Here is a 26,456-nt window from a genome sequence, read left to right on the forward strand (position 1 = left end):
CAAAAGAAAGCCATCTTTATGTTGGAGCAACACCTGATCCAGCCGCTCCAAAATGCTTTATGTTCAGAATTACAATTGTCCTCTTTCAACTTCTTCCCAGTCCATATCTACATTCTGTTTGCCCTTCCACAGTCCTACCTCTCTACAGTTCCTCTCAACCTCTTCCTTGGCTCTTCATACGCTTTCCTCTTTGTTGCTCATCCTAGGTGAGCCTTGTGCTAACCCACTGCTTATTATATATGTTCAATTAACATTGGAAAAATAATACTGAAACATGTATCTGAGTACATATAGCGAAGATACATACCTGTAGCAGGTAGTCTCCGAGGACAGCAGGCTGATTGTTCTCACATGTGGGTTGACATTCGCGTCGGCCCAGTAAATGGCATTTTGCAAGCAAATCTTGCCAGTCTTCTGGCGCAAATGCAGCGCGCACAGTGCACGCGCAGACCAATTGCCCGCCAGTCACATGAGCATATCCCGCTCAGTTTAATCAAAAAGCAAATAACGAACAACTCCTCCAAAGGGGAGGTGGCGGGCTTCTGAGAACAATCAGCCTGCTGTCCTCGAGAATACCACTTACAGGTATGTATCTTCGCTTTCTCCGAGGACAAGCAGGATGCTTGTTCTCACATGTGGGGTATCCTAGCAACCAGGCTCACTCAAAGCAATGAACATTGGTCAATTGGGCCTCGCAACGGCGAGGACATAACCTAGATTGACCTGAAACCATAAACAACTAAGTGAGAGTGCAAACAGAACAAAAATGGGTCTGGGGGGGTGGGGGTGGAGTTGGATTCTAACTCCGAACAGATTCTGCAGCACCGACTGCCCAAACCGACTGTCGCGTTCGGTATCCTGCTGGAGGCAGTAGTGAGATGTGAATGTGTGGTCTGATACCACACTGCAGCCTTGCAAATCTCCTCATGGAGGCTGAATTTAATTGAGCCATTGACGCAGCCATGGCTCTATCATTGTGAGCCGTGACATGGCCCTCCAGAGTCAACCAAGCTTGGGCGTAAGTGAAAGATATGCAATCTGCTAGCCAATTGGAGATTGTGTGTTTTCCAACAGTGACTCCCCTCCTGTTGGGATCAAAAGAAACAAACAACTGGGTGGACTATCTAAAGGGCTTTGTCCCGATCCACATAAAAGGCCAATGCTCTCTTGCAATCCAAGGTGTGCAAACTGCTTTCGCCAGGGCAGGTCTGAGGACAGGGAAAGAATTGACAATTGACTGGTTCAGATGGAACTCCAACACCACCTTTGGCCGGAACTTTGGGTGTGTGCGGAGGACTACTCTGTTGTGATGGAACTTGATATAAGGTGAACGCACTACCAAAGCCTGAAGCTCACTGATTCTACGAGCTGAAGTAACAGCCACCAAGAAAATGACCTTCCAGGTCAAGTACTTCAGATGGCAGGAATTCAGTTGCTCAAAAGGAGCTTTCATCAGCTGGGTGAGAACGATGTTGAGATCCCATGACACTGATGGAGGTTTGACAAGGGGCTTTGACAAAAGCAAACCTCTCATGAAGCGAACTAAAGGCTGTCCAGAGATAGGCTTACCCTCCACACGGTGATGAAAAGCACTAATCACACTAAGATGAACTTTTATGGAGTTGGTCTTGAGACCAGACTCTGACAAATGTAGAAGGTATTCAAGCAGGGTCTGTGTAGGACAAGAAAGAGGATCTAGGGCTTTGCTGTCACACCAGACAGCAAACCTCGTGGAATTTTTCCTGGAAGCAAGCAAGGCTCGGGAGACACCCTCTGAAAGACCCAAGGAGGCAAATTCTAAGCTCTCAACATCCAGGCCGTAAGAGCCAGAGACTGGAGGTTGGGGATGTAGAAGCGACCCACTCGTTCTGAGTGATGAGGGTTGGAAAACAGTCCAATCTGCATGGTTTCTTTGGAGGACAACTCCAGAAGAAGAGGGAACCAAATCTGACGCAGCCAGAAAGGTGCAATCAGGATCATGGTTCCGCAGTCTTGCTTGAGTTTTAGCAAAGTCTTCCCTATTAGAGGTATGGGAGGATACGCATACAGAAGGCCTTGTCCCCCAATACATAAGAAAGGCATCTGACACTAGTCTTGTCGTGGGCCTGAAGCATGGAACAGAACTGATGGACTTTGTGATTGATCTGAGTGGCAAAAAGATCCACTGAGGGGGTGCCCCCACTCGGAAGATCTTGCGGACTATGCCCATGTTCAGTGACTACTCGTGAGGTTGCATTATCCTGCTCAACCTGTCAGCCAGACTGTTGTTTTACGCCTGCCAGTCAAAAGCCCATCCTTGCTTTTGCTGGGGAGCCGCAGAGACCGTAGGCGCACGCTGTTGACAAGAACGAGCGCGCTGGGACTGAGCCTGGCAGGCCTGCCGAGAAGCAGGAATGTACCTACACCTAGCATAGGAATAGGGAGCACTCCTCTTCCCTCCAAAAAAAACTCCTAGATGAGGAGGTAGTAGCAGAAGATGCCCAGCGGGAGAGAGAATCCATAGCATCACTGGTGCTTCTTGACTGGTCAACCAGATCCTCTACTTTCTCACCAAAAAGGTTAGCCCCCCGCAAGGAAACCCGCCATCCGCTGCTGGAATCAAATGATCCAGGGTCAGAGACACGCAGTCTGCACATCACTATACCTTGGGCAGCAATCTGGATGTTACATCAAAAGTGTCGAACGTACCCCTGGCCAGAATTTTCGACCGGACTGCCCTTCTACATGCCTGACCACCTGGCGAAAAGGCTCGACCTGCTCTGGAGGGAGTGCATCAACCAAGCTAGACAGTTGCCTCACCGAGTTCCGTAAGCGGATGCTGTGAAGAGCTGGTATGTCTGGATTTTGGCAGCGCGCATAGCGGCCTGATACGCCTTCCTCTCAAAAGAGTCCAAGGTTCGAGATTCTCTGCCTGGGGGCACCAAGGCATAGGTGCTAGTACTCTTGGCTCTTTTGAGAGCGAGTACACCACCAAGGAATTGTGAGGTAGCTGAGACTTCATCAATCCAGGCTCCCCGTGGATATTGGGATTCAGTTCTTTTCGGGATCACGGGATTAGACAGAGGGAACGACCAGTTTCGCATAAGGACTTCTTTCAGTACATTATGCAAAGGAACCGTTGCAGCCTCTCTAGGTGGAGAAGGATAATCCAGGGCCTCAAGCATCTCAGCCCTGGGCTCATCCTCAACCTCCATAGTGAAGGGAATAACCGCAGCCATTTCCCGGACAAAGGAGGTAAAGGATAGACTCTCCGGTGGAGAAAGTCTCCTTTCTGGTGGAGGGGAAGATTCAAAAGGAATCCCAAAGGACTCATCAGAAGAAAAGTACCTGGATCCTCCTCTTCCTCCCCACGAATGCTCATCTTCAGTATCAGATAAGACATCTCTCAGAGCAGTCCGAAATTGAGTCTGCCCTCGACGCCGAGGAACAACGTCCGCAATGGCGGTGCCGAGAAGTAAACGCACGCCTGGACTCCGGTGAAGCTTCCTCCACCGACAATAGAAGGGGATGAGGCATCTGCGTATTTTGATTTCGCCAAAAGCCATTTTTCCTTCCATGTCATTGAAGACACCCAGCGGTTTCAAACGTTGTACTTGGGTGCAACCTGGACCATCTCGGGTACAGATACCCACGTCTGGTGTATCTAGTGCCTTGGGCCTGACCATAGCCCAGCCTCTTGTAGTCTGTGTCTTCGCATGAAGAAACGGACTCAAGTGTCTCGAGAGGCCAAATGAAAGAAGCTTTGACGTCCTTTGACGCTGACATCGGACATAGGTACCGAGGTCAGCGGCGTTGACATCAAGGGACGCATCAACGTCCGGAGCGAAGGTAATGTCTGGGGAACGACCAACTCATGCTGAGAGCACTGAGGCATTGAGTGGGTCTCCGCCTGTCTCAAGGCCCTCCTGTTAGGGCAGGATCCCTGGGACCGACCTTCGTCGGACCCGGCCCCAAGGAGACGTGAGGATTCCATGCGCGCCAGACGCTGGCAAAAATTTAAAATTTTTGCTTGCAAAATGCCGGTTCTGGCAGACATGGACATTACCCACATGTGAGAACAGCAGCCTGGCTTGTCCTCGGAGAAATATTTTATTCTGATATTTAAAACATTTGATTGTAATAAGGTGTTTTCATAAAAATATTTTTGTAAGGTACAGAGAAGCAGCTAGTACTTACTGGTAGTGGGATATACATTTTGCAACTAGATTGAAAACAGGTTACTCAGGTACGTTTAGATTAATGAATATAAATGAGAGATGTATATACAGTGGAGATAGGCATTCACATCTCTATGTTGCATATTTATGATATCCTGAAAACTTGGCCTGTTGGCAGCCCTCAAGGAATGGGAGAGAAGACCAAGGGCTTGCAATGTTTAAGACTGCTGCAGAAGTACAAGGGAGTGGAAAATTATTCCACCAGGTACTTCTACTTATTTTTCAACTGGAAAATTTTTCATTTTACTATTATGAGATAAATGTATGAATAAACAATACAAACACTGTTTTAATGCATTTCACTTCCAGGATATAAAAGTAAGGAAAGGTGAACATGCAGACATACTATAACCAGTAAGAGGTTGTACACAGCAGAGAAGACTCCTGTGTTAGATAATCTACTTCCCACTAGCACAACACCAGCTTAACCCACACCAAGATATGCCCTTTCGTTTCAATCCACTCTATGATAAAGGTCATCAAATGTAATTTCTAAAGGACAGTTCAGATTGACAACTAAATGATTTAGAGAAAGGGCTCAAGTAATCTACTTTAATAAATATGTTGAAGTTAAAATTCAGTACTGAAAAGGAATGAAAATAGAATTTATTTTAGTAGAAGCTGTATTTTGTGGGTTTGGAAAAAAAATAAACATTGTGAAGCAAATTCTGTAACAGGTTGCCTAGGCCAGGAGGCCAAGGTGGGTTGCCTTGTGCTTTTACAAAATACCTACACAAAGCGGTCAAAAACTGCTGTTAAAATGTGGCTGCATATATTTACACCTCCTTGGGAGCTGGTATACACACATACAGTCAAAGTATGTGCACAGATATTCATTTTATTACCTACACACACTTCATGATTCTGCCTGTACTCCAAACTTTCCCCAAACTTGCCTACACTAGGGTCACGTACAACGCAGTGCTTACTCGACATACTGCACACTTGTATGCATAGGGCAATTTTATAAGAGGCATTTTACATGCACAGAGGCATAAACATGCAAAATATCGCTTAAAAATTTACTCACAACCTGTATAGAAATATCAAAATAAGATGACTTTTACCCACTCTAAGATTTCATACCTGTACATTAGGCTCAAAGCCTGGCTCTTCCTTCTCTGATTTTAAAGTTAATTTTATACTGCTGGGAGGGTCATTCTTATTATCCAACCGGTCCAATTTTGGTGTTATATCTGACAAACTAATATCTTTAGTATCATCCTTATCCAGTAGATAGCGAAGTAGTGCATTGTCTTTCTTCTTGGGACTCACTGGCTCCTGTTTAATAGTGAACTCTGAACCCGAACCTGTGCTATTGACTCCTGATTCAAGTCTTTGCCTGTTGCCTCAGCTGTAAGCTTAGCCAAATCCACAGGAGAATTGCTGTCCTGTAAGAGTCTGTGCAAAAATTTTATTGCTTCTCCTTGAGGAGGTTCCATGTGCTGAAGCAGACATAGCTCCAAGTGCTAGGCCTCCCGTGGAGTCTTTGTTAACATTACCCATTGTACTGGGCAAGGATGGAGACTCCATCTGATCCGATTTTGTAGTGAGCAGTTGCAATAGCTTGGTTTGCCCCTTATTATCAAGCAATCTGTTCTGTCCATCAGTTCTATCACCAGCACCAATCTGTGCGATGCTGCTGTCATTGCTATCTTTCTGTTCTCCTAATGGGCAACTGTTTTCTGCTTGTCCAGTTGTGCCTTCTGTCTGATCCCCATATAATCCAAAACACTCCTTAGAGTCCAGGTTTCCCATTTTGCTTAACTGTGGAGCATTCATGTTACTAGGAGAATTTTGTAAAGTACTAATTTTTAGGTCTGGTGAAGTCAACGCAGGCCCTATGGGAACTCCGTGGCCTTCACTGAGAGCCTGAAGTGCATTTAGGGAACTATTGTTATAACTATGGCTATTTCCTGTGCTGCTGCAAACTCCCACAGGTGAATGCAAGCTTCCTGCAGGGGAAAACTGATTTTGAGGAATTCGTGGACTTCCTACCACTCCTGGACTCGCACGATGCCTTGGAGAAAGCATAGAGTTTGGCTGCCCTTGATTTATACTTGGGCTACTCTGTGAAGGGCTATTAATTTTGAGTGCATAGTTACTACCCTGAGGAGTGGTTGTTTGCATGCTTGACATATGGTTCATTCCTCCTGAGCCACCAAACCTGTTTGCTGGCATGCCCATTTGTTCCTTTGGGCCATTTATGGCAAAGTTTATATTGCTACTTATGGTCATATCCTGACCAGGATTTCCGCTGCACACAGCCTGGTGGGCAGGACTACAGGATCTAATTGGGTTTAACTGCTTCCCTACTGTCAGTCCAGATAAATCTTGATTCACTCCACACAAATTCTGCTCTCTGTATAAACAAGAAAACAAAGCAAAGCATACAATTATTGATAGAAATGCTCAAGAAGTTCTTGAATTCAAAATAAAACTCAATTCCTATCTCCACACAGAATTTCACACTCTGGAATTCTACAGCCCTATATTAGAACTAAAGACTATAAAACCAATTTCAAACTCTTAACATGATTATACATGCCCAGTTTCAGTACCTATGGATAAAAGCAGAATCATCATTAAAGCTTCTATCAGGTTAAAAAACAAACAAACAAACAAAAAATATATAATTGACTATGTTGTATTTTCAATAAAATCTTCCTAAAGAAGAGATTGAACCATTCCCTGCTGCATAAGTTAGAGATTTCAAAATGTGTAATAAATGAGCAATCATTAAAAGCAGTAGTAAATAAATGCAAGGTTTCTTCATTAATGTGGAGACAGTATAGATCTTGACTGCTTGGGTTCCATTACCAACTGTTCAAAAGTTCTCCTAGAGAATCCAGGATCTCCCTACTTCTAGACAACCCTGCAATGGGGATATCCCAATCAACAGCTGGAATATTACAATCACCTATTAGTAGTACTTCCCCTTTGACAGCTATATTTTGATTGTCTTCACTTAAATCTGTCCACTTCTGCCTGTGATGGAGGCCTGAGTATCACACCAATATATATGGAATTTCCATTTCCTATATTCAGATTAACTCACAGTGTCTCTTCCTTACCCAAGTCCTGCACTTCTGTTGCTTTAATATTAACATATAATGCCATGTCTCCTCCTTTTCTTCTTTCTATGACCTTCCTGACTAGATTACAGCCTGGTATAACTATATCCCAGACAGTCTTCCATGAACCAAGTCTCTGTGACTGCCATAAAATCCAAGTCAGCCTCTTCTATCATAGCCTCTAGATCTAAAATCTTATTTCCCATACTATGGGCATTAATATACACTGTTTTCCAGAAGGTGCCCTTTTCACTCAATTTCTATAGAGGTATTTAATGCTTCCTTACCCAAGTGCTTTTATTTACCTGGGCACTTTGATCACCCAGCCCCAAAGATTCTAGTCCATAAAATTACTCTTTAAAAACCTAAAAGGTACAAATGCACAGAAAGAAGGCCTCTTTCAATAAAAAAAGCGCAAACAAAGGAGTTGGATGGGGAGTAAACTGGATCATAGGCAGTACGGTGATCAATCACTTTATTGAACAGGAACACAAAGAGGCGGTGTTTCAGCAAATGCATGCATCAGGGGTGGAAATATGTCTAAGACAAAATAAACAGAAGCAACAAGTGTAACTCTTTACCACACACCATACATAAGCACATTTTTTGAATATGTCAATAAAAAGATATTTCACATAACAATCCATGTAACCAATCCCAGGGCAAGCAGTGGCTTTCCTCAAGACTGTCCCAATAGAAGGTTATAGACTTTCGGCCAGGATGTTGTCCAAACTTTTTTAAACCCAGATACGCTAACCGCTTTTACCACATCCTCTGGCAGGGAATTCCAGATCTTAACTATTGAGTAGAAAAATATTTCCTCCTATGTTTTAAAAGTATTTCCATGTAATTTCATTGAGTGTACCCTAGTAGATAGATATCTTACGTCTTCCGTAAAGACAGAAGCAAAAATTAATTCAGTTTCTCCACCATGGCTTTATCCTTCCTAGTGCCCCTTTTGCTCCTTCATGATCTGTCACACAAATTCCCTTGCAGGCTTTCTGCTCCTGATGTACCTGAAAAGTTATTTGTGAGGTTTTACCTCTAACTTGCCAGTGCTTATGTTGCTTCTTATTTTCTTCATTTGGTCCTTTTTCCATTCTTTGAAGGACATTCTTTTACATTAATAGCTCTTTCACATCACCTTTTAACCATACATACATACATAGTAACATACATAGTAGATGACGGCAGAAAAAGACCTGCATGGTCCATCTAGTCTGCCCAAGAATAAACTCATATGCTGGCTATCGTTTTCTCTTCTTTCCACCTTTGTAAATACGTGGAATGCATCTGGTCTGGGCTTCCAAGATGGTATTTTTAAACAATATCCATGCCTGATTTTATGTCCTAACCTTTGCAGCCAATCCTTTTAGCTTCTTTTTAACCATTTTCCTCATTTTATCAAAGTCGCCCTTTCAAAAGTTAAATGCTGCTATAGTAGATTTCCTTTGAGGTTTCATTCCAGATAGCAGCTCAAACTTGATCACTGCTTCCCAGTGGACCCAATACTGTTACCTCTCGTACTATGCCCTGCACTCCACCATGGACTAGATCTAAAACAGCTCCCCCCCTCTTGTCTGTTCCTGGACGGGTTGCTCTAAGAAGCAGTCATTTATCACATATAGGAATTTTACCTCTCTGGTGCAACATTTATCCAGTCAACATTGGGGTAATTGAAATCACAACCTAAATACAATTATATTCTACTAATATTATCTGTAATGAAGGGACTGATTAATTCGTTTCAAAATTGTGGAGAAAAAAAGATCTCACTGAAAAAAGAACACACTTCAACCACAACGCAAAGCCTTCAAAAGAGGTGGCTCACATTAACCACTGGTCATTAAAAGAAAACTCTACATTCAATTAAGACTACTGAAAAAAAAGTCAAAGAAAATACCCTAACAATACAGAATGTAAGGAACAGAAGAACATTCTCAGACAGAAGAAGGTCAGTCATTTCAATGTGAACCAATAATCAGCTTCATAAATACTTATCTTTCAAGATCAACTATGTTCATGATAGGGGTTCTGTTTTACTTAACCAGCTGCTTCAGAAGAAAAGGTCTATACTGTTGCTCAATTTTCCAGCTTTCCTAATTTCTGCAAACATTTTTTAATGTCTGTTCCTTCTGTCCTGGTACAGCTCTACAAGAATACTCCTTCCCTTCGCACATGGAATTTCGATCCATAATGATTCCATGCTGCTATCTGTTTCATGCAAAATGCTTATTTTATTTGATTCAATTCCCTCTAACGTACAGCACACCCCCCACCTCCAATTTGATCCCCTCCATCATTACAATATAATTTGTACCCTGTTAACACAGTGTCCCATTGATTGTCCTCCTTCCACCAACTCTCTGAGATGCCCATTATATCTACCACATCATTTAGTGCTATATACTCTTAACTCTCCCATCTTATTTTTTAGGCTTCTATCATTTGTATACAGTCACTTCAAATAGTGTTTTTTTTCCTTGTATCTACAAGCTGGCTTTCTTTCACCATTGTTGAAATCTCTCTATTGGGATTCCTTAAATAATGTTTCAATAATATCTTTCAAGGATACTCCATACCAAACCATGTGCTCCTGGGTGATAGTCACCCCCCCCCCATTGTAGTTTAAAAGCTGCTCTCTCTCCTTTTTAAAAGTTAGTGCCAGCAGCCTGGTTCCATCCCAGTTAAAGTGGTGTCCATCCTTTTGGAACAGGCTTCCCTTTCCCAGAATGTTGCCCAGTTCCTTACAAGTCTGAATCTCTCATCCCTGCACTATCGTCTCAACCACGTAATAAGACTTTGGAGATCTGTCTGCCTCTTGGGTCCTGAATGTGAAGCAGGGAGCATTTCTGAAAATACTACCACAGAGGATCTTGATTTCAACTTTCTACCTAAGAGCCTAAATTTGGCTTCCAGAGCCTGTCGCCCACATTTTCCTGTCATTGATACTCTCCTTTGGCTGAGTGAAGCAGCAGCAGTGGCTTGGGTGATAACGGAAGGGAAGCAACTGCAGCGGCTTGGGTGACAGCGAGTGAGCGGGAGGGAAGCAGCAGCAGTGGCCTGGTGACATAGTAACATAGTAGATGATGGCAGAAAAAGACCTGCACGGTCCAGTCTGCCCAACAAGATAAACTCATATGTGCTACTTTCTGTGTATACCTTACCTGCTGCCCGTCTGGTCTTCAGCCAGGGTCGCTTTACTCATACTACCCCCCCTCTCCTCAAGTCGCTTCACTGGCTCCCTATCCGTTTTCGCATCCTGTTCAAACTTCTTCTACTAACCTATAAATGTACTCACTCTGCTGCTCCCCAGTACCTCTCCACATTCGTCCTTCCCTACACCCCTTCCCGTGCACTCCGCTCCATGGATAAATCCTTATCTGTTCCCTTCTCCACTACTGCCAACTCCAGACTTCGCGCCTTCTGTCTCGCTGCACCCTACGCCTGGAATAAACTTCCTGAGCCCCTACGTCTTGCCCCATCCTTGGCCACCTTTAAATCTAGACTGAAAGCCCACCTCTTTAACATTGCTTTTGACTCGTAACCACTCGCCTCCACCTACCCTCCTCTCTTCCTTCCCGTACACATTAATTGATGTGATTTGCTTACTTTATTTTTTGTCTATTAGATTGTAAGCTCTTTGAGCAGGGACTGTCTTACTTCTATGTTTGTGCAGCGCTGTGTACGCCTTGTAGCGCTATAGAAATGCTAAATAGTAGTAGTAGATTTGTAACTGTCATTTTCAGGACATAGACCTTAGAAGTCTGCCCAGCACTACCCCCGCCTCCCAACCACCAGCCCCGCCACCCAATCTCGGCTAAGATTCTGAGGATCCATTCCTTCTGAACAGGATTCCTGAACAGGGGGAGGGAGATGAGAAAGTCCTGAATTGAGACTCCTGATGTTTTTCTGAATCAAATTTAATCAATTCTCCCAAAACGAAACAAATCAATTCATATCGTGAATTAGACAGCACTAGTACCCATGTGTGCTAAGACAGTTGGCTCCTCCCCAGCACCAGCTAAAATTCTATCTAGATGTCGTGTGAAGTCCGCCACCTTCACACCAGGCAGGCATGTCCACCAGCCACCCAGCTATCCACATGCCTAATGATCGAATCACCAACTACAACAGATGTCCTAACCCTTTCTGCCTGGACAGTTCTTACAGACATAGCCTCAGTGCGAGAGGATACTAACCCCCGGTGGGCAGGTCCCTGGCTACAGAAGTACTTCCTACTTCACTAGGGTGATACTCTGCTTTTAGGAGAGCATATATATATATATATATATACTTCATTGTTAAGTATCCATATTTATATAGATCTATATACTTAAAAAAAATACTTTTTACTGACGTATGTAAAATACATTTATATATGGTGTGCAGTATGGTTATACGTTTGTAAGTATTTGTCTTAAACATATTTCTACCCCTGACAGTTGCTCGCCGAAATGCAGCTGTGCCACATTTCTGTTCGATTACTGCCTACCGTCCAGTTCACTCATTATCCAACTTCAATGCTTACTATACTATTCTGTTGACTTGTTCCTCTATATCGGACTTCTCTTTCAATTAAAAGGAAATTCTGGAGCAAGGGGTAACACAATGAGGGCAACAGGGAACAGTGAGCAAGCTAAAGAAATATTTCTTTACAGAAAGGCTGGTGATGTGTGAAACAGCCTCTAAGTGGAGGAAATGCTGGGGACAAGGACTGTATGAATTCAGAAAGAACAAAAGCAGATCTGAGAGAGAAGGGATTGTAAAACTTAGATGGTAGTGTCAATGGGCAGACTAGCTAAACCATATGGTCTTCGTCTGCCATGATTTTTCTCTGTTTCCATATTTCTATAAATAAAAGCAGAAAAGAACAATGGTTCAGTTTGATTTTTAAACTCAATGTCAGTCTCAAGGTATAACTCAATCAAAAATATATTCCAAGAAGCTGCCCTGGCAGCAGATACAGCACAATGATGCATCATTTCTTTGTGAAGAATCCTAGAAGATGGAATCTGTAAATCTCCCTGATTAGTTGAGCAAAATGTGACTGGGTTGCTGTGTGTCAACTATGAACCTTAAGGATATCAGCACACACTCTCTAAGAACCCTAATAACATGAAGTTCTTAAATTTGGTTCACTGTTATATAAGAAGTCAAGATCACAATGATGAGGTTTAACTATGCTCTTGAATGCCACACCCAAAGAGAAGATGTGTCATGAATGGAGGAAGTGTGACCCTGGAGGAGAGTTGAATCTCCTTGGTTGGTGGCTCACTGGAGACCCTCTTAGCAGTCCAAGGGCTAGAAGGCTCACAAGCTTTAGAACCCTACAGAGGTTAAGCTTCTTGGAGTTTTGGTCACAGTTTAGGCTGGTCCCCTACAAGCTAAAATGAATGGCTCTTACTCTAATACAGCTCCAAGCCTTGCAATAAGAATATGTTTTTAGCCCATTGAGAGGTGTGACAATTAGGAAAGTTAGTAAAAAAAAAACAACAACAAAATAAAACAAAAGAAGAGCAATAAGACACTAAGGTCAGCAAGCCTCTCACCTGTGGTCTTGGGTCTGCTTTATAGCGATTAATTTGGTGGAGACTGTTGAGACGCTTTGGGTCTGTCCCTCCTTCCTTCCATATATGGGCCATTCCTCCCACTTGACAGGTAGTAGAAATGCTGCCAAACTCACCCTGTGGTGGATGCAATTGCATTGTTCCCTTTAGGGTAGTCTGGGTTTCAGCTTCCCTAGTACTGTACTCTTAGGTTTCAATGTCTTTCCCTTACAGCGCTCCACATGGTGCGCTGATTGTTGAATTGACGGTTTTGCTCCCTGAGAGGTCTGACAACTGTGGGTCTCTCGACCACAATGAAGGCCTTGCCTCTGGATTACCACAACAGTGGGGCTGGGGGCAGCCTACCCACCTGAATGTCCCTACTCCCGTTCAGCTCTTGCAATAAGGATGCTTAGGGTTAACAGTTTTAAACTTGAAGAAATGTTGCGTATTAGGGTCAGGTCTTCCTCTCATCCACGATCCTTAGAGCTTTGGCATGTCCCACTAGTCTATTAGGAGGATAAGGTGAAATTTATTCCTACCTGCTGATTTTCCTTTCCTTGAGTTATGCTAGCTCCAGGACCTGCCCAGGAAGACTGTGGCTGGATATTCCTCTCGGCATTTTTGATATACATCTTAAGTCCGACTTTGGGCGTTTTGCAAAAAACGTCCAAAATCTGAATAGGAAAGAAGGTCATTTTCAAAAAAGAAAACAACTATCTTTTGTTTTCGAAAATACTGTTTTGAACAAGGTTTTGTGATTTGGACGGTTTTTTTTTTTGGGTCCATTTTCAAACAAAAAACGTCCAAGTGCAAAACGCACAAAATCAAGCCCTGGAATGTAGGAGGAGCCAAACTTTTTAGTAGACTGGTCCCTCAGAAATACCAGGAAAACCAATAGGGCACCCTAAGCGGCACTGAAGTGAACTTCATAAATGCACCCAGGTGCACATCTCACCACTGCTCCATTATCTTGTCTGCTGAGCTCCACAAAACCCACCACCCCAACTGCACACCACTACCATAGCTCTTATGGGTGAAGGGGACACCAATTGTACAGTGGGTTTCTGTTGAGTTTTGGAGGGCTTACAGTTTCCTCCACAAGTGTAACAGGTAGGGGGAGGTATGGGCCTAGGTCCACCTGTCCGCAGTGCACTGCACCCACCACTAGACTATTCCAGGGACCTGCATGCTGTTCTAATGGGCCTGAGTATAACATCTGAGGTTGGCATAGAGGCTGGCAAGTAATGTTTTTAATCACATTTTTGGAGGGTGGGAGGGAGTTAGTGACCACTGGGGGAGTAAGGGGAAGTCACCCCTGATTCCCTCCAGTGGTCATATGGTCATTTAAGGCACCTTTTTGTGCCTTATTCGTAAAAAAAAAAAAAACAAACCGGTCTAGCTCAAAACGTTTTAGTGTTAGTCTTGGATGGTTTGGTTCTGTTCCATTATGGTTGAACACCCAAATCCCACCCTTAACATGCCCCTGACCAGCCCCCTTGTGATCTGAACACACTTCTGACGGACTTCATAGAAAAATGTCTAAAAATTGGTTTTGAAAATGCTAATTTGGATGTTTTTGTGAGAAAAGATTTATGCCACTTTTTGGATGTTGTTCTCTTTTGAAAATGAGCCCAAAAGTGACTTGGTGGTTATCAGTTATCTCTGCTAGTCCTTCTGATGGTTCGTGGAACAGAGTATCCTGCTCTGGCTAATGTTGGGGCTTGGTTGACTGATCAATAATGCACTTCTGTGATGCTCTTCTATAATGTGCACTCTGTTGTGCCATTATAGTGTTGCTCTATGTTAGAGTGCTATATTGTTGCACTATACCCTTGGGGGGGGGGGGGGGGGGTGGGTGTTGATATATAATGATATTCGATAAGATTAATACTACTATAAATGTTGTAGATCTGCTTTATCAATAGTAAACTGGTGAATTCCAGAGCTGCACCTGTTAGCACACTTCATCATCATGGACATTTTATCATGTGACACTTTGTATATATTCAAGCTAAATGTATTCAAATTATGAGGGTGGGAAAATTGTGGAAAATGGGGGGGGGGGGGGGGGGGAAGAGAGGAGGCAACATGCAAGCACATATCCATGCCTGTTCTTCTGCACCTAAATATGAGCCTTACGAAAACTTCTTACACATATGTATACTTGATACAATAGCGCCAACACAAACAAGAACATCCCGAAGAAATAACTCACTCCCTTGGTTTGACGATGACCTGAAAAAACTAAAAACCCAAACAAGGAGACTTGAACGTGCATGAACAAACATTCACTGCATGGAAACTATTGTTAAGAAAATATAAATATACCATCAGACAATCTAAAAGGTCAAATTACAATTCCAAAATAGGGCAAAACTATAAAGACTTACACAAGTTATTCCAATTTGTACCTAACCTTCTAGACACCACACCAGTCACCTTAACTAATATGGACACCCCATCAGCAGATGATCTAGCTACTTACTTTAATGAGAAAATCATCAAACTAAGATGCACCTTACCAACTAACTCCTCCGACTATGTAAAATTCATTGACTGCTTAGACCCAACAATCAATGAATATCCAGCAGACCGAATATGGACAAATTTTTATTCACTAACAAAAGTGGAGGAGTGGCCTAGTGGTTAGAGTGGTGGACTTTGGTCCTGGGGAACTAGGTTTGATTCCCACTGCAGGAACAGGCAGCTCCTTGTGACTCTGGGCAAGTCACTTAACCCTCCATTGCCTCAGGTACAGTGAATGATACATACCTGTAGCAGGTGTTCTCCGAGGACAGCAGGCTGATTGTTCTCACGACTGGGTGACGTCCGCGTCAGCCCCCACCAACCGGAAGAAGCTTCGCGGGCGGTCCGCACGCAGGGCACGCCCACCACGCATGCGCGGCCGTCTTCCCGCCCGTGCGTGACCGTTCCCGCCAGTTGAATGACAAGCAAAAAAGATGAAAACGCAACTCCAAAGGGGAGGGTAGGTGAGAACAATCAGCCTGCTGTCCTCGGAGAACACCTGCTACAGGTATGTATCATTCACTTTCTCCGAGGACAAGCAGGCTGCTTGTTCTCACGACTGGGGTATCCCTAGCTCTCAGGCTCACTCAAAACAAGAACCCAGGTCAACTGAACCTCGCAACGGCGAGGGCATAACAAAAATTGACCTACGAAGAACAACTAACTGAGAGTGCAGCCTGACCAGAATAAATTCGGGTCCTGGAGGGTGGAGTTGGATTTACACCCCAAACAGATTCTGCAGCACCGACTGCCCGAACCGACTGTCGCGTCGGGTATCCTGCTGGAGGCAGTAATGTGATGTGAATGTGTGGACAGATGACCACGTCGCAGCCTTGCAAATCTCTTCAATAGTGGCTGACTTCAAGTGAGCCACCGACGCTGCCATGGCTCTGACACTATGAGCCGTGACATGACCCTCAAGAGCCAGCCCAGCCTGGGCATAAGTGAAGGAAATGCAATCTGCTAGCCAATTGGAGATGGTGCGTTTCCCGACAGCGACCCCTAGCCTGTTAGGGTCGAAAGAAACAAACAATTGGGCGGACTGTCTGTGGGGCTGTGTCCGCTCCAAGTAGAAGGCCAATGCACTCTTGCAGTCCAATGTGTGCAACTGACGTTCAGCAGGGCGGGTATGCGGTCTGGGAAAGAATGTTGGCAAGACAATTGACTGGTTAAGATGGAACTCCGACACCACCTTCGGCAGGAACTTTGGGTGGGTGCGGAGCACTACTCTGTTGTGATGAAATTTGGTATAAGGAGCATGAGCTACCAGGGCTTGAAGCTCACTGACCCTACGAGCTGAAGTAACTGCCACCAAGACAATGACCTTCCAGGTCAAGTACTTCAGATGGCAGGTATTCAGTGGCTCAAAAGGAGGTTTCATCAGCTGGGTGAGGACGACGTTGAGATCCCATGACACTGTAGGAGGCTTGATAGGGGGCTTTGACAAAAGCAAGCCTCTCATGAATCGAACGACTAAAGGCTCTCCAGAGATGGCTTTACCTTCCACACGGTAATGGTAAGCACTAATCGCACTAAGGTGATTCCTTACTGAGTTGGTCTTGAGGCCAGACTCTGACAAGTGCAGAAGGTATTCAAGCAGGTTCTGTGCAGGGCAAGAACGAGGTTCTAGGGCCTTGCTCTCACACCAAACGACAAACCTCCTCCACTTGAAAAAGTAACTCTTTTAGTGGAATCCTTCCTAGAGGCAAGCAAGACACGGGAGACACCCTCAGACAGACCCAACGCAGTGAAGTCTACGCCCTCAACATCCAGGCCGTGAGAGCCAGGGACTGAAGGTTGGGGTGCAGCAACGCTCCGTCATTCTGCGAAATGAGAGTCGGAAAACACTCCAATCTCCACGGTTCTTCTGAGGACAACTCCAGAAGAAGAGGGAACCAGATCTGACGGGCCAAAAGGGCGCTATCAGGATCATGGTGCCGTGGTCTTGCTTGAGCTTCAGTAAGGTCTTCCCCACCAAAGGTATGGGAGGATAAGCATACAGGAGGCCGGTTCCCCAATGGAGGAGAAAAGCATCCGACGCTAGCCTGCCGTGTGCCTGTAGTCTGGAACAGAACAGAGGCAGCTTGTGGTTGGTCTGAGAGGCGAAAAGGTCCACCGAGGGGGTGCCCCACTCTCGGAAGATCTTGCGTACCACTCTGGAATGAAGCGACCACTCGTGCGGTTGCATGACTCTGCTCAGTCTGTCGGCCAGACTGTTGTTTACGCCTGCCAGGTATGTGGCTTGGAGAAGCATGCCGAACCGGCAGGCCCAACTCCACATCCCGACGGCTTCCTGACACAGGGGGCGAGATCCGGTGCCCCCCTGCTTGTTGGTGTAATACATTGCAACCTGATTGTCTGTCCGAATTTGGATAATTTGGCAGGACAGCCGATCTCTGAAAGCCTTCAGTGCGTTCCAGATCGCTCGGAGCTCCAGGAGGTTGATCTGCAGATCCTTTTCCTGGAGGGACCACAGACCCTGGGTGTGGAGCCCATCGACATGAGCTCCCCACCCCAGGCGAGATGCATCCGTCGTCAACACTTTCGTGGGCTGCGGAATTTGGAATGGACGTCCCAGGGTCAAATTGGTCCGAATGGTCCACCAGAGCAGTGAAGTGCGGCAACTGGTGGAGAGGCGGATGACATCTTCTAGATTCCCGGTGGCTTGGAACCACTGGGAAGCTAGGGTCCATTGAGCAGATCTCATGTGAAGATGAGCCATGGGAGTCACATGAACTGTGGAGGCCATATGACCCAGAAGTCTCAACATCTGCCGAGCTGTGACCTGCTGAGACGCTCTGGTCTGCGAAGCAAGGGACAGGAGGTTGTTGGCCCTCAATTCGGGAAGGAAGGCCTGAGCCGTCTGGGTATTCAGCAGAGCTCCTATGAATTCCAGAGACTGGGTTGGCTGGAGATGGGACTTTGGGTAATTTATCACAAACCCCAGCAGCTCCAGGAGTTGAATAGTGCACTGCATGGACCGGAGGGCTCCTGCCTCCGAGGTGTTCTTGACCAGCCAATCGTCGAGATATGGGAACACGTGCACTCCCAGCTTGCGTAGATACGCCGCCACCACCACGAGGCACTTTGTAAACACTCGTGGGGCAGAGGCAAGCCCAAAGGGCAGCACACAATACTGAAAGTGCCGTGCGCCCAGGCGGAATCTGCGATACTGTCTGTGAGCTGGCAGTATCGGGATGTGAGTGTATGCGTCCTTTAAATCCAGGGAACATAGCCAATCGTTTTTCTGAACCATTGGCAGAAGGGTGCCCAAGGAAAGCATCCTGAACTTTTCTTTGACCAGGAATTTGTTCAGGCCTCTCAGGTCTAGGATGGGACGCATCCCCCCTGTTTTCTTTTCCACAAGGAAGTACCTGGAATAGAATCCCTGCCCTTCCTGCCCGGGTGGTACGGGCTCGACCGCATTGGTGCTGAGAAGGGCGGAGAGTTCCTCTGCAAGTACCTGCTTGTGATGGGAGCTGAAAGATTGAGCTCCCAGAGGACAATTTGGTGGCAGGGAGGCCAAATTCAGGGCTTTTCCGCACCGCACTATTTGGAGAACCCACTGGTCAGAGGTTATGAGAGGCCACCTTTGGTGAAAAAATTTTAACTTCCCCCCGGTACGGACACTTTGAGGGCGGCTATGTTCCCGTGGATCCAGTCAAAAGCCCGTCCCCGGCTTTTGCTGTGGAGGCGCAGGGGGCTGCTTAGGCGCACGCTGTTGACGAGAACGAGCGCGCTAGGGCTGTCCCTGTGCCTGACGAGGCCTTCGGGCCGGCTGGGTGTACCTACGCTTTGCAAAAGAATAGGGTGCAGCCTGCCGGGCCCGGGAAAAACGTCCACCTGCTGAGGTGGATGCTGAAGGCGCCCGGTGGGAGAGCTTGTCGAGGGCGGTTTCCCGCTGATGCAGTTGGTCCACCAGCTGCTCGACCTTCTCACCAAAAATATTATCCCCCCGGCAAGGGACGTCGGCCAGTCTCTGCTGGGTGCGGTTGTCCAGGTCAGAGGCACGCAGCCATGAGAGCCTGCACATCACTATACCTTGGGCCGCAGCACGAGATGCCACATCACAGGTGTCATAGATACCCCTGGACAGGAACTTTCTGCACGCCTTCAGCTGCCTGACCACCTCCTGATAAGGCCTGGACTGCTCCAGCGGGAGCTTATCGACCAGGTCCGCCAGTTGCTTCACATTGTTCCGCATGTGGATGCTCGTATAGAGCTGGTATGACTGGATGCGGGTCACGAGCATGGAGGATTGGTAGGCCTTCCTCCCAAACGAGTCCAGAGTGCGAGACTCCCGCCCCGGGGGCGCCGAGGCGGTATCCCTCGAACTCCGTGCCCTCTTGAGAGCAGAATCCACGACCACCGAGTCATGGGGCAATTGGGGCCGCATTAACTCTGGGTCAGAGTGGATTCTGTACTGGGATTCCGCTTTCTTGGGGATGATGGGATTAGATAGCGGTCTCATTCAGTTCCGAAGCAGTGTCTCTTTGAGGACATTGTGCAACGGCACCGTGGAGGACTCTCTAGGTGGTGATGGATAGTCGAGGACCTCGAGCATCTCAGCCCTCGGCTCATCCACAGAGACCACGGGGAAGGGAATGCAGATAGACATATCCCTGACAAAGGAGGCAAAAAGAGAGGCTCTCCGGGGGTGAGAGTTTCCTCTCCGGTGAAGGCGTGGGGTCAGAGGGGAGGCCCGCAGACTCCTCTGAGAAGAAATATCTGGGGTCCTCCTCTTCCCCCCACGAGGCCTCTTCCTCGGTATCGGACATAAGCTCATGTAGCTGAGTCCTTAACCGGGCCCGGCTCGACGTCGAGGCACCGAGGCCTCGGTGTCGTCGAGCGGTGGACTCCCGCGCCGGCAGGGACGAAGCTCCCTCCATCGACGGGGACTCCACCTGCGTGGCGGTCGAGACCGGCGCCGCAAGCGGCGGCAGTGATGACGGCCTCGGCACCGGGCTAGAGCTCGCCGGCGCCACAGTCAACGGCGCCGAGGGCGCAAGCACCCCCGGCGCCGGCACAGCCTGGCGCATCAGCCCTTCCAGGATCCCCGGAAGGATGGCTCGGAGGCACTCGTCCAGGCCCGCTGCCGGGAAAGACGGTGGGGCCGGTAGAGGTGTCGGTGCCAGAATCTGCTCGGGTCCAGGAGACGGCACCGAAGTGCTGGGACCCTGACGCGGCGGTACCTCCACAACCGAAGGGGATCTCTCCTCTCGACGACGCTTCGGCGTCGACTCCTTGCCGGCACCGGAACCCTGGTGCATCGAGGGCGACCGATGACGGTGCTTTTTTGATTTTTTGCGATGCCCGTCATCGGCGCCAGGTGGAGCAGAGGAGGAGGAGGTCGATCCCCCTCGGTCACGAGGAACCGGGTCCGACAGGGTTCGGTCCTGAGGGCCATGGGCCGAGGGAGTGACCGGGGCCGATTGCCCACGCGGCCTCTCACCCCTACCTTCACCGGAGGACCGGCGGGCCGACGGGACCTGTGCTCCTGGGGTCGATGCCATCGGTGCCGATTTCTCGGGCATCGATACCGGTACCGAAGAACCGGCCGTCGATACCGATGCCGTCGAGGTCGACGTCGAGGGGCCGGCGCAAGTTCCAAAAAGACGGTCCCGAAGAACTTGCTTCGCAACCTGAGTCCGTTTCCGGAGACTGAGACACAGGGAACACGACTTGATATTGTGCTCCGGCCCGAGGCACCAAGCGTGGGTGTCGGTCTGCGAGATCGGCCGGCCGCACCGACCACACTTTTTAAATCCACTCGGGACCTTCGAGGACATCGACGGAAAAATCGCGTCGGCGAAGTTAAAGTCGTTTATGGTGGCGGTAATCACACCTCGAAAAAAGAAATCGACCGTGCGGCCACTAGGCCGCAACGCGACGCCCCCGCTAGAAACGAGGGAAAATGGGAGCGCGTGCTCCTTTTTTTTTTTAAAGAAAAGAAAAGTGGAGCGCGCGGCAACGAAATAAAATAAAATAAAAAGGTTCGCGTAAACGCGACAGTTTTTCCGGGGCTGAAAACAGAGAGAGCGGCGAAGGCACGACTCTCTCCAGTCGCGGAAAAAAAGGAACTGGCGGGAACGGTCACGCACGGGCGGGAAGACGGCCGTGCATGCGCGGTGGGCGTGCCCTGCGTGCGGACCGCCAGCAAAGCTTCTTCCGGTTGGTGGGGGCTGACGCGGACGTCACCCAGTCGTGAGAACAAGCAGCCTGCTTGTCCTCGGAGAAAAATAAGTACCTAAGCCGCATTGAGCCTGCCATGAGTGGGAAAGCGCGGGGTACAAATTAAAAAAAAAAAAAAAAAAAAAAAAAAGATACTGTCGCCCAATGATCAACAAATCCACCAAAGCCCCCTGTAAACTGGATACATGCCCCAGCTATTTAATAAAATCTGACCCCCAACGTTTCATTGCAGATCTCACTTCCTACCTTAATCTTATGCTTCAACATGGATCCTTCCCCACGGATAAAGGCAATATCCTATTCACACCAATTCCCAAAGACCAGAAGAAAAAACTAAATGATATAACTAATTATCGTCCAGTGCCATCCATCCCTCTGGTAGTCAAGTTAATGGAAAGTCTGGTAACTAAACAACTTACCAACTACTTGAGCAATTTCTCAGTATTACACCCATCCCAATCTGGATTCCGTGCTAATCACAGCACCGAAACAGTTCCTATAACACTCATGACCAAATTCAAACAAATTATTGCAACTGGTAATAAAGTTCTTCTTTTACAATTCGACATGTCCAGCGCATTTGACATGGTTAACCATGGTATTCTATTAAACATTCTAGAATATTTTTGAATTGGAGGAAATTTACTGAATTGGTTTCATAGTTTCCTAACGACAAGAATATACCGAGTAATTTCTAAATCGATCATATCATCGCCATGGAGACCTGAATGTGGTGTACCTCAAGGATCTCCGCTTTCACCGATTCTCTTTAACTTAAGGATGTTACCACTGGCCAGATCACTATCCAACCAAGACCTAAACCCATATATTTATGCTGATGATGTCACAATATATATTTCGTTCAAACACGACTTATCAGAAATTGCAGATAAAATTAATCTCAGCTTCCAAATTATAAACTCATGGGCGGATGCATTCCAACTAAAGCTCAAAGCAGAAAAGACACAATGCCTTATACTATCATCGCAGTATAATAAAATCAACTATATCAATATAAATACACCAAACCATACTCTTCCTGTTGCGGACACCCTGAAACTCCTAGGCGTAACAATTGATAGAAATTTTAACCTAGATAACCATGTGAAAAATGTTATAAAGAAAATGTTCTATGCAATGTGGAGGCTTAGAGTGAAATCTTTCTTCCCAAGGGAGACATTCTGCATACTAGTACAATCATTGGTATTGAGTCATTTGGACTATTGTAATTCCTTATATGTGGGATGCAGGACACAAACCATTAAGAAACTCCAGACTGCCCAAACACCGCAGCCAGACTGATATTCAGAAAGACGAAATATGAAAGTGCCAGACCCCTTAGAGAAAAATTACATTGGCTCCCACTAAAAGATCAAATTGCATTCAAGATTTGCACCTTGGTTCATAAAATTATTTATGGAGATGCCCCATCTTACATGTCATACCTAATAGACTTACCAGAGAGAAACAACAAAAGTTCATCACGTACTTTCTAAAACCTCCATTATCCCAACTGCAGAGGACTTAAATACAAATATCTAGCTTCTCATACATCTACACACAACTATGGAATGAATTGCCGATCACCATAAAAACGACATGACTTGACAACCTTCCGGAAATCACTGAAGACTTACTTGTTCAAAAAGACGTACAAAAAGGATCCCCCATAACGAACTGACTCCTAAACTTCACCAGATACAACTTTTATGGAACTCTCCTAATTTGTTTATTTTAATTACATCCTCATTACTGAATATTATATCTTGTCCCGATATCATTATGCTATGTTTTTCTACTTCTCCACTTCTAACTCACATGATATTCTTATGCATCTTATTTGTAACAATTCTGAAATTCATATTCCGTTAATATGATTGCCATGATTTTCTTATGCACCTTATCTGTATCTATATTCTGAAATTCTTATTCCATTAATGTGATTGTTGTTGTAATATATTGTAAGCCACATTGAGCCTGCAAATAGGTGGGGAAATGTGGGATACAAATGTAGCAAATAAATAAATAAATACAATTTTTACAAGGCTCATATTTAGGTGCAGAACAGCAGCATTTTTATCTTAATCTGTCACTTCATCACGTGACACCACCACACCGCAGACATTTCAGCACACAACAAATATTTCATCGCATATTCAAGCTAAATGCACTCAAAATTTTATGCATGAAAAACTTGCAGTAAACGGAGAGAGTGTCAATAATCACGGCTTCTTTGTGCACATATCTAAAGAAAAACTATTAATGCCAACATTGGCACCTGTCCTTTTGCACCTAAAGCTTTGCTAAACACATACTGAAGCCACATATCCTGATTCTCTTTCCTGTTTTATCTACACAGGACTCCGAAATGCTACCTTGCTCCCTTCCCCTCACCCTGCTCCTATCCTCTCTAACCTAACAGTGCTATAACTGCTTGCCAATGATCTGTCACAGTTTTGACCTTGCATTACCTTTGTGTGCAAGTTTTCCACAGATATTCATTGTGCATTATGTGATACCTGCTATTTTAAACGTAAATATCTTTGCTCAATTTGCCGTATATATTATTTGAAGACATTTAGCTTTCTGCGCCATGATAAAATGTTGGGTGAGGAAATGCTATTCTTCTAAGACTAAATATGAGCCTCAAGAAAATTTTGTGTGTAAGAAGTTTTAGTGAGGCTCATATTTATGGTAAAAGAACAACTATGGATGTGTACATTTAGGGGAAAAAAACAGGTATAGATGTGTACTATGTCTCCCATTTGCCTCAAGTTTTCTGCACATATTTGAATACATTTAGCTTGAATATATGATGAATTGTCACCAAACCCTGCATCATATTTTATACTTCGATGATGTCACGTTGCCTCCGTTTGCTGGTTGGGGGACATAACTCATTCATCTGGAATGGTATAGCAGGACTCAAGAAAAGAAAATTAGCAGGTAGAAACTAATTTGTCCATAGCTACCTTAAACATTTTAAAGAATTCTGATGACACTGAAGACAGTATAATTGATTCAGTCACCTGAAACTGGAAAACAGCCAAAGTTATATAATCTAGAGCTCTTTTAAAGCAACGCATTAATACATTTAACACCAGTGCTCACTGCTGTCAAACCACAAAGTTTCCATTCTTGCATAATTAATAATGCCACACCTGGAGATAAAGTATCAGGCTTACAAACTTGAACTTTCTAAAACAATGTCAGGATTAGGACCCAACCCTGCACGAATAAATTAAACATTCAAATCTTAAAAGTAATATTTTGCCATGGTTAAAATTTACTAGTGTGCCTACTAATCAATGGTATACAAACAAATTAAGATCAAGAATCCAAATTAAGATTCACCAAATTCAAAAAATGGAAAGAAAATCTAGTAATTACATTGTTTTATCAATGTATAAATTCAAGGAAAAAATATTCTTGATCTCAAAGAGAATACAGAAAGAAGTCAGTCAGTTAACTGTTCGAAATTTGTTTTAAAAAAATGCATGTGTGAAATTACCTTTGAAGCATGTGCAACGATATTACAAGCTGAGGTTCACTAGTAGTCTGAGAGCGGATGAGCTTGCTCTTCGTTTGGGCCGCAACTATAGTGCCATCAGACAAAGAAAAGCGATACACGGGACTGAATGCCAGCCCTTGCCTCAGCACTGTAAGTAGAAGCCAGGAGAAAGAACACTTACAACAAAGTACTAAAAGTTAAGTGCACATACATTTTCAACTCAATCTACTGGAGTCTCTTCAGAAACGTAGAATGTAGAATTGTAAGTGCTATTATAAAAGTAGTCCAAAAGCACAGGAATTTATTCCTTTTTTTTCAGTTTCTATCAGTGAACATTCTTTGTACATCAGCAATACTGATCAATAAAGGTATTTTTGCTATTGGAAAAATGGATTTTTTAAGGAGCATTAACTTATTTGTTTCTTTAGTGCAAGAAATACAGAAATACAGAACCTGATAGTCAAAAAAAATCAAGCTCCTAAATTTGTGCCCTATTTTCAACCAAATGTAGGAATGTGTTTTCAACTGAAAATTTAGGATTTTAAAAGTTACGCTTATAAATTTAGGCCTGCCATGCATATACCTAGATTCATCAGCCTTGTGCTGAAAATCGGTGCTAAGCTCCTAACTTTTACCCTTGCCCTAAATCTATTAATGTTTCCATTCACTTTTTATGCTCCTAAATTAGCTTATGAAATTTTTAATATAAATTTATGCACTCAGACCTAGTACATTTTTTCAGAGGCCAATTTAGGAGCATAACTCAAAATTAGGAGCATAAATCCTTCGCATTTCGGGCCCATAATTTTTAAACATCAAAACGAAGTTAAGTCTCGACAATGTAAATAGTATTCAACAGAACATGTAAACATAAAAAAACAGAGTGGATAAAAAGGAAAATTTACAGTTGATCAAATCTATATGGTGCCTTGAGTATGTCTTCACATCCTCATGCACTTTTCACATTCTGCTGTTTAAACATTAACATTTAAAAATGCAGGACCTACAGGGTAAGGAACAGGCAGTGTGGGTCAGTCTGGAAAGAGGGAATAGAAATTTTTTTTACATTGGTGTAATACACAAGCCTCCTCCAGAGACAGAAGAAATGGACAAATTTAATTGAGGACATTCAAAATATAGCTGTGGAAGGGGAAATACTTACTACTACTGAGAGATTTTAATATGCCAGATGTCGATTGGGGTATCCCTATTGTGGGGTCTTCTAGAAGTAGAGACATCCTGGATTCACTACAGGGAGAACTATTCCAGCAGTATGGTACCCTTGTGGGATGGGGCCATACTGGACTTCGTGCTTAAAAATGGGAAGAGTGTTTCTGTTTACAATAGGTGGTCATCTGGCATCCAGTGATCACCAGATGGTGTG

The 26,456-nt window shown here is 45.1% G+C and overlaps 1 protein-coding gene across 1 annotated transcript in view; it reads right to left on the reverse strand.

The window, feature by feature from the left end:
• NCOA2 (nuclear receptor coactivator 2) overlaps nt 1-26,456 on the reverse strand; it is a 470,775-nt gene that overhangs the window by 153,675 nt on the left and 290,644 nt on the right. The window contains 4 exon segments of the mRNA XM_030215383.1: nt 5,304-5,536; nt 5,539-5,626; nt 5,628-6,579; nt 25,073-25,220. Coding sequence (XP_030071243.1) covers nt 5,304-5,536; nt 5,539-5,626; nt 5,628-6,579; nt 25,073-25,220 — 1,421 coding nt within the window.

Source organism: Microcaecilia unicolor, chromosome 1 (genome assembly GCF_901765095.1).
Source record: "Microcaecilia unicolor chromosome 1, aMicUni1.1, whole genome shotgun sequence".
NCBI classification, from domain to species: Eukaryota; Metazoa; Chordata; class Amphibia; order Gymnophiona; family Siphonopidae; genus Microcaecilia; species Microcaecilia unicolor.